The sequence below is a fragment of the Dipodomys merriami genome, unplaced genomic scaffold (genome assembly GCF_024711535.1).
Source record: "Dipodomys merriami isolate MVZ:Mamm:240054 unplaced genomic scaffold, mDipMer1.0.p SCAF_415, whole genome shotgun sequence".
NCBI lineage: Eukaryota > Metazoa > Chordata > Mammalia > Rodentia > Heteromyidae > Dipodomys > Dipodomys merriami.
The window spans coordinates 666,397-675,537 of NW_027205771.1; the positions used below are offsets into that span (position 1 = coordinate 666,397).

Consider the following 9,141-nt stretch of genomic DNA (forward strand, 5'->3'; position numbering starts at 1 on the left):
TAAAACAATGCCTAATAACTACAATACAAATATTTTATCCAATTAGTAAAATATGACTATCAACTTTGAGGTGCAAAGGAAAATCAAGATATAGCTTAAAACTCAGCAATCCATAAGTACAAATCCTCAGAAAACAATTAACAGAGAATAACTGTTTCATTACAACTATGACTTCTGAGCTTTTTTTTTTTTTTTTTTTATCATATCCACACTTCATTTTTAAAACTGTAAAATAGTTACCTCTGTTCTGAACAGCGCAGGATTCTAGTTAAAGACACATAGTTTCCTTCAACTGTCCCTTTGCTTACAGTGGGAACAGATTTTCTGCAAGCCACATATAAGGCACATGCTAACCAATGAAGATCATTTCCCTGTAAAAAAAAAAAAAGAGTTTTAGCTAAGGCACTCTATGCTTCAGTATAAAAATTCTTTATGTTTCAACTGAAAGTGTTTATATGTTTATGGGGTACTGTTTTCCAATGATGGCCCTGCCCTACATGCTCTTCATACAATGTGACACTGACATTCTTCTGTGGGAAGTGTTCCCTCACCTTGAAGGTGGGCAGGGCCTGAGTCCTCTTACAGTGGGTGACCACCACACCTATTAACATAGATAGAAGTGATGTTATATAATTCAACAATCACAGATTCCATCTGGCTCTTTCAGGTCATGTCCTTTGGAATTCCTAAACCCACCTGTAAAAACTCTGGCTGCCTTTACCTACCATTTTGGAGACAGATCCTTTGGAGTGGTCAGTTATATACAGACATCCCAAAAGCCCCAACTGTGCCAGTCCCCAGCTGCTCAAGTCTTTCAGGTTAGGAATCAGAAATTGTAAGGCAGAAACATGGCATCCTCATTGTGCCCTGTCTGAATTTCTGACCCACAGAATTTGTGGGCAAAACAAAATATTGTTTTATGTCACTTAGGATAATTTGGTTCACGACTATACTGTAATATTGTTACTTACAAATTTTTACATTTTTGCTTAAAATCTAGAACACTAGAAGTAGATACAAAATTTAGTTTGAGCCGGGCGCTGGTGGCTCACGCCTGTAATCCTAGCTACTCAGGAGGCTGAGATCTGAGGATTGCGGTTCAAAGCCAGCCCGGGCAAGAAAGACTGTGAGACTCCTATCTCCAATAAACCACCAGAAAACCGGAAGTGGCGCTGTAGCTCAAGTGGTAGAGCACTGGCCTTGAGCTGAAGAGCTGAGGGACAACGCCCAGGCCCAGAGTTCAAGCCCCACGACCGACAAAAAAAAAAAAAATTTAGTTTGAATGTACATTCTTGCCACTAACTTTACACTTCATCAAAACACACTGTAAGTGTTAAATTGAAGGGAAGTAGTATATCTTATTATGCTGGTTTAAATTAAAAATAGAAATTGGGGGCTGGGAAGGTGGCTCAGTGGTAGAGCGCTTGCCTTGCATGCCTGAGGCCCTGGGTTCGATTCCTCAGCACCACATAAAGAAAAAAGCCGGAAGTGGCACTGTGGCTCAAGTGGAAGAGCATTAGCCTTGAGCTGAAGAGCTGAGGAACAGCGCCCAGGCCCAGAGTTCAGGCCCCATGACCGAACCCAAAAAATAAATAAATAAATAAAAAATAAAAATAGAAATTGGAAAGTCTCTATTGTTTACTTTCATATACATTAGCTCAAAACACAATTATAGTATAATATACTTTTCTATTAAAAAATAAAGGAAAATGATTTTATAAATTTGTGTATGTGATGCTAAAGATTTACACATGCTAAGCAAGCATTCTACCACTACAGCTACATCTTCAGTCCCATGGTTTTATAATATTCTTCCCTTGCTTTTTGTATTGAATTGTTCTGACCTTTGACAATGCGAGGAAACTGAACTCAGAGCCCCAATTCACTAGGCAAATGGTCTACCCCATAAGCCATACTCAGTCCTCATTTACAAGATCTCACAATAAATTTAGCTTCATAACTATTCTGTTTCTTTTTTTTTTTTGGGTCTGGTCGGGGGGACTGAACTCTGGGCCTGGGCACTGTTCTGAGCTCTTCAGCTCAAGGCTAGCACTCTACCACTTGAGCACCACTTCCGGATTTTTTTTTTTCTTTTTGCTTATGTGGTGCTGAGGAATCGAACCCAGGGCCTCATGCATGCAAGGCAAGCGCTCTACCACTGAGCCACCTTCCCAGCCCACCTATTCTGTTTCTTTACTATACATGCAGATCTCTGAGGAAATATAGTCACAACATTATCTTGTATTTTAATAAATGGTCCAAAGAAGATGATCTATTATGGTCTATTTTGGTTGTAGAGAATTTTCAACTAAAAAGGAAGAAAAAAATTAGTCTTGTATATGAGAATTTAATAGTGCTTGCAGGACAAATGGAATGGTAGAGGGATATATAAAGTAATCTGTACTAAAGAGGTTATAGACAACAGAAGAGTACACTCTAGGCTTATTTTAATCCTAAAAAAGTGTTAAGTCCATATGCTAAAAATAAGCACCCTCAAAAATACAACTCATGACTACACAACCTATAATGTCAAGCAGATCAGTTGAAAAGTCTGCCATACACTAGGGTTTAACACCAGGAGCTAATTATTTAGTTTTAGAGAGTTCATTTTGCAAGGCCTGAGAGCATTTACTTAATTTTGTACTTTCTTTGCTTTATTCTTGAGCTGCAAGAATAAAACAAAGAAAATACAAAATTTCAAAAGATTCAATTCTATTACCAGTATGAAGAGTTAAACATACTGTGTGCTTTATTTTGTATTTCATACTTCCAGGAGACTGCCAGGCCACACTGACAAGCTCCCTGTTTATCCCTAGCACCTATAATAATACTATGGCAAATAATAAGCTCTCAGAAAAATATTTGATAAATGAACAAATATTCATGCATTTGTTGAGTTCATGAGGCTAAGAAGCTGAGACTAAAGTCTCACTAATCAGTAAAATCAAGTAATGAAATACATTTCCAAAAATAAGTTACTATCTATTATTTAATCACCTGCTGTATAACAACAGCTCTAAGACGAAATATTTCAACCATATGATGATTGGAATAATTTATAGGATCTTGTTTTTGTTTTTTGGTCGGTCGAGGGGCTTGAACTCTCGACCTGGGCGCTGTCCCTGAGCTCCTCAGCTCAAGGCTATCACTCTACCACTTAAGCCACAGTGCCACTTCCGGTTTTCTGGTGGTTATTTGGAGATAAGAGTCTCACAGACGTTCCTGTCTGGGCTGGCTTTGAATCGCGATCCTCTTGAGCTAGGATTACACATGTGAGCCACCAGCACCTGATTTATAGGTTCTTATTGATGACAAACAGAGCTTGTGTGGAGGTACAAAATGCCTTTCAAGCTGAAAGAGTCCTTCTCTTTGCCGGACTAACGGAAACCAGAGAGATCTGAGAGGAATGAATTGGACCTCTTAGCGTTCTCAGCCTAAGAACAAGCTTTGTGTGCAGACAACTACACTTTCCCTTACCTGTTCAAAGTCACATGGCTCTGTTAAGATTCTAAAGCCATCATATCACTGTCTTTATTTTATAGATATCACAATGGGGAGAGGAAACCAGTAAATGAATTGAAATCTATTTATATATGAATAGACTAATAGGCTGAAAAATATCTAATCAGCGGATGCACATAAACACTGTGTTATAGTTAACACCTTCACATCTTGAGCCGTTTTGTCCTACTTTCCTTATGTTTTCTAAGTACTTGAGAAAAATCAAATGGCCGGTAAATGTTTAAAAGCTGCAACGCCCGGGCAACCAAACAGCTGATAAACAGAAAGGACTTCCGTGTCGGTTCCCATTGGCCCACGGAGGGGAGGTGCCTGCGGAGTTGACAGGCACTGGCTAGAAGGGCCTTCGTTCCCCTTCCCCCTTCTCCCCCCTCCCCCCCCGCTCCCCCCCTAAGGTCCGATGAAGCCCGGTGGGAAGAAAGACACCCAACCAACCGGTGTCACCACGAAACCCGAAAGGTCGTTCAGACAGACGCGGCCCCGATGGCCACCAACCAAGGAGGAAGGATCGGTCTGGGTTTGTTTACAACCTAACTAAACACACCTCTCGACGCCAGGCGTCGGCGCTCGGGGAGGCGAGGTCCGGGCGGAGGCACCGGCGGGGTTGCCCACAGCTGAAGGGGGAGAGCTCCGAGGCGCCGCCGGCCCCACTCCTCCGCGGGTCCACCCCGAGCACCTGTCCCCGGACCCCCGCGGGGCGGGGCGGGGCGGGGCGGGGCCCACGGGCTGCGCACACCTTTTTTGTGTTTGGTCGGTTTGCCCTCTCAAGCAACCCCCCCGCCGCAAGCCCGAACGGGAAGCGATGGGGCAGCGCTCGCCGCCGCCGGCCGGGCCCCGCGCCCTCCGGGCCCCCGCGGCCCCCGCTTCCGCGGCGCACCCCGCTGACTAGGCCCGACGGCCCCTCCCGGCCCCCCGCGCTCACCTCCAGCGTATAGCTCTCGCTCATGCTCCGGTAGCTGTCCCAGGCCTCGGCCCGCGCCGCCTCGTCCATGTTGAGGCTGCAGCACAGCTCGTCGAACCGCTGCTGGACCTGAGGGGTCGGGGACCCCGCCGGCTGCGCGGCGTCCTCGGCCTCCCCGTCCTCGTCCTCCTCCTCTTCCGAGGCTGCTGCCGCCGCCGGAGGAGGAGGCAGGGGTGGCGGCGACTGGTCCCCTCCAGACGGCATGGCACCACCCTGGGCTGCCGGTCCTCAAGTGTGACGAGGGCCCGGGCCCTCAGCCATTCAAACCGTGAAGCGCCCGCCGGCCGGCCGCTCGCACCGCGACTGCGCCGTCGCTAACGGCGATCTGCGTCACGAAGGCATCCGTAGGTCGGAGCGTGGCCTGCTGGGAAATGTAGTCCAGGCCGGGAGCGCGCGGCGGCCAAAAGTCATGCGTTAAAAAAAAGCAAAAACACAACAACCACAACAACCATCAGCTTGCGTCTTTCCTTTGGGGTTGACGTAAAAGCTCTATCTCTCGACCAGTGAGACCGCTCGGTTCTGGAAAGGAAAAAAGATCTAAGAAATACTGACATGGCGAAGATTACTCTCCAAGCTGTTCCAATAACTTCATCACCGGGAGACCTTTATCCAATAAGTAAATGCATAAATAAGGATCATCGCAGTGACTCGGTGTTGCTACTAATTCTTAGCTCTTTACTGATTAGTTAGACTGGAGGTGTGACTCAAGTGGCAGAGTGCCTGGCTAGCAAAGGCAAAGGTCCTGAGTTCCAAAACCCAGTATTAAAACAACAGCCGGGCGCTGGTGGCTTACGCCTGTAATCCTAGCTACTCAGGAGACTGAGATCTGAGGATCGCGGTTCAAAGCCAGCCCGGGCAGGAGAGACCGTGAGACTCCTATCTCTAATAAACCACCAGAAAACCGGAAGTGGCGCTGTAGCTCAAGTGGTAGAGCGCTCGCCTTGAGCTGAAGAGCTGAGGGACAGCGCCCAGGCCCAGAGTTCAGGCCCCACAACTGGACCCAAACAACAACAACAACAACAAATTGTCCCAAAGAACTACTTTTTTTCTACCGCAGTAATAGATTTCCCACGGGGAAAATTATATATTTACAGCGTCAGTTTTTACCAGCCACCTAGCCGGAGTTGGGCACCAATGGCTCATGCCTGTAATCTGAGCTACTCGGGATGCTGGGATTTGGGGATGATGGTTTGGAGCTACCAGGGAAAACAAAATTCATGAGATGCTTATCTCCAACTAACCACACAGAAAAAAGCCAGAAACACAGTTGTGCCTCAAGTTGTGGCACAAGCCTTTAGCACAAAAGCTCAAGGACAAAGCCAAGGCCCTGAGGTTAAACCCCAGGATATGGCCACACACACAAAAAAAGAAAAAAACAAATCTTAATTGTGTTTCAGTCAACTGTGTCAGAAACATATCTTTCCTTAATGTCACGTTGTGTCAATTTACAAGTTATATCAAATTTTTTGGTGTTAATTCACCAAGTCCTACTGGGATCAGTTGGTAGCCTTGCTGTTGGATGAAGGAAGGACTTGCCCCTCCCCTCTTGGCCCAATCATTGTGTGGATTTAAAGATGGAATATGAAGGATTGACCCCCACCTTGTTTTCCCAGGTGCATACAGACATCAGGCAAGCCACCAAAGATATGCCTAGACTGCCTGACATAGGCAAGGCAATCTACTTAAGGCTGGCGGTAAGCATTCCATTGTGGGCCCAACCCCAAACCCCCCCACCTCCCTAGATATAATGGCATTTTCATTAACCTCTGCCTCCCTACTCAGACCACATAAAAACCCAACTGCTGTCCCACCTCTTTGCACGGGCCTCCAGTCCAGGGGAAGACTGTGCCTCTCGCTATTATATCTCAATAAACAGTCCTCCCCTGTGTAAAAAAGAGTCCCACTTCTTTCCTTCCTTTCTCCTCCATTTTCCTAACATTGGCAACACAGTTTTTCTTTCTTTCTTCCTTTCTTTCTTCCTTCTTTCCTTTCTTTCTTTCTTTTTCTTTCTACTTCTATTTCCTTTCTCTCTTTTTTCTTTCTTTCTATTTCCTTCCTCTCTCTTTCTTCTATTTCCTTTCTCTTTCTTTCTTCTTTCTTTCTTTCTCTTTCTTTCTTTTTTGGGTCCGGTCCTGAACTCTGGGCCTGGGCACTGTCCCTCAGCTCTTCAGCTCAAGGCTAGCACTCTACCACTTGAGCCACAGCGCCACTTCCGGCTTTTTTCTTTTTGCTTATGTGGTGCTGAGGAATCGAACCCAGGGCCTCAGGCATGCAAGGCAAGCACTCTACCACTGAGCCACCTTCCCAGCCCTCCCTCCCTCCCTCCCTCCCTCCCTCCCTCCCTCCCTCCCTCCCTCCCTCCCTCCCTCCCTCCCTCCCTCCCTCCCTCCCTCCCTCCCTCCCTCCCTCCCTCCCTTCTTTTCTTCTTCTTCTTTTTTTTTTTGTTATTCTGGAGCTTGAACTCAGGGCATAGGCACTGTTCCTGAGCTGCTTTTGCTCAAAGCTAGCACTTTGCCACTTTAGCCACAGCACCATTTCCAGCTTTTTCTGTTTATGTGGTACTGAGAAATTGAACCCAGGGCTTCATGCATGCTAGGCAAGCACTGTACTACTAAGCCACATTCCCAGACCCAACATAGTTTATTCCTTTTTTTGTTTTTTCTTATCTGTTAGTACCAAGGTTTGACCTCAGGGCCTTAAGCTCATTTGGCTTTCTTGTTCATGGCTACACTCTACTTGAGCCATCTTCCAGTTGGGCATTTGCTAGTTAATTGAAGATGGAGTTTCTGAGAGTTTTTTGCTCTGGCAGATTTCAAACTATGATCCTCCAGATCTCAGCCTCCTGAATAGCTATGAGTACAGGTGTGAGCCAGAAGTGCCTAGCTTCTTAGTCCCATCTTAATTACTAATATTAATTCTCAGATCACATAGAACACTTTTTTTGTCGGTCACAGGGCTTGAACTCTGGGCCTAGGTGCTGTCCTCAGCTCTTCAGCTCAAGGCTAGCGCTTCACAATTTGAGCTATAGCACCATTTCCGGTTTTCTGGTGGTTTATTGGAGATAAGAGTTTCACGGGCTTTCCTGCCTGGGCTGGATTTGAACCACTTGTGAAAAAAGATAAGGCAATGTTTCAAAATACTCTTTAAACATCTGATGGCTTCCTGTAGTTTTCTAAAACGGAGTGATTTTTTCATCCAGTAGATTAAAGAAAAGCATCTATTTAGATAAAAGCATATGCCACTCTATTATTATTATTTTTTATATTTTGGGTCCGGTCATGGGGCCTGAACTCCAGGCCTGGGCGCTGTCCCTCAGTTCTTTAGCTCAAGGCTAGCGCTCTACCACTTGAGCCACAGCACCACTTCCAGCTTTTTTCTTTTTGCTTACATGGTGCTGAGGAATCGAACCCAGCACCTCATATATGCAAGGCAAGCGCTCTACCACTGAGCCACCTTCCCAGCCCCTGGGGTTGCTTTTAAATGTGACTTGGTGCTTCTGTCTTGCAGATTTTAATATTCTTTCTTTGCTCTGTTCTTATGACCATTTGAGTATAATTTGTCATTGTAAGCTTCTTTTCTGGTCATGTTTTTTTGTTGTTGTTGTTTTGTTTTTGTTTTTTGCCGGTTGTGGGGCTTGAACTTTGGGCCTGGGCGCTGTACCTCAGCTCTTCAGCTCAAGGCTAGTGCTTTACCACTAGAGCCACAACACCACTTCTGGTTTTCTGGTGGTGTATTGGAGATAAGAGTCTCACAGACTTTCCTGCCCGGGCTGGCTTTGAACCACGATCCTAAGATCTCAGCCTCCTGAGTAGCTAGCATTACAGGTGCGAGCCACCAGCGCCCGGGCTTTGTTCATGTCTATTTAGGGTTCCAAATAACTCCTTAACCTGGATGTCCGTATTCCTCCAGAGATTTGGAAATTTTCTGTTATTATTTCATAACTAGATTTTTCTATGCCCTCAATGTGTAGCTCTTCTTGATCAGGTATGCTGGTTATGTGGACATTTGTGTGTGTGTTTTTTAAATGTTGCCATGGATACTTTATATACTCCTTTTCCTCCCTCCCCTTAGTCCTTCCTATTTATTTGTTTGTGCTTTACCTTTCCCTCATATTCTTTCTTTTTTTGAGATAAGGTCTTTGCTTATCTTTCAGATAATGTCATATGTTTTTGCCTGAGCTGGCCTAGACCTCAGTCCTCAAAATGATGCTTCCCATTTAGCTAAGTAGCAGGCATGCACTATCACAAATAGCTTTTTTGGAGGATGAAGTCTCATTAACTTTTAATTCTAGGCTAGTCTCAAACCATGATTATCCCAATCTATGCTTCTTAAGTAGCTGGAATTACAGGCATGAGCTACATAACTGGTCTAATTTTTTTTTTCTTGATTGATTTCTGAATGTAATATTTTAGCAGACTTATCTTCAAGCTCTTACATTTTTCCATTTGAACTGAGGAATTAAAAGTATGGCTTTTGCCAGGTGCTGGTGGCTTACACCTTTAATCCTAGTTACTCAGGAGGCTGAGATCTGAGGATTGCAGTTTGAAGCTAACCCAGGAAGGAAAGTTCATGAGACTCTTATCTTCAATTAATCTCCAAAAAGCTGGAAGTGGAGCCACGGTTCAAGTGGTTCAGTGATAGCCAATGTTGAACAAAAAAGT

General features: G+C 45.1%; 1 protein-coding gene across 2 annotated transcripts in view; it reads right to left on the reverse strand.

The window, feature by feature from the left end:
• The window catches only part of LOC138807201 (retinoblastoma-like protein 2), a 66,681-nt gene extending 61,929 nt beyond the window's left edge, over positions 1 to 4,752 (reverse strand). For both annotated transcript variants that reach the window (XM_069992784.1, XM_069992783.1), the window contains exons 1-2: positions 4,442 to 4,752; positions 241 to 371 (exon numbers count right to left, since the gene is read on the reverse strand). In XM_069992784.1, coding sequence (XP_069848885.1) covers positions 241 to 371; positions 4,442 to 4,684 — 374 coding nt within the window. In that variant the 5' untranslated portion in view covers positions 4,685 to 4,752. The remainder of the gene's footprint in view (positions 1 to 240; positions 372 to 4,441) is intronic.
• Between the last annotated feature and the right edge of the window lie 4,389 nt (positions 4,753 to 9,141).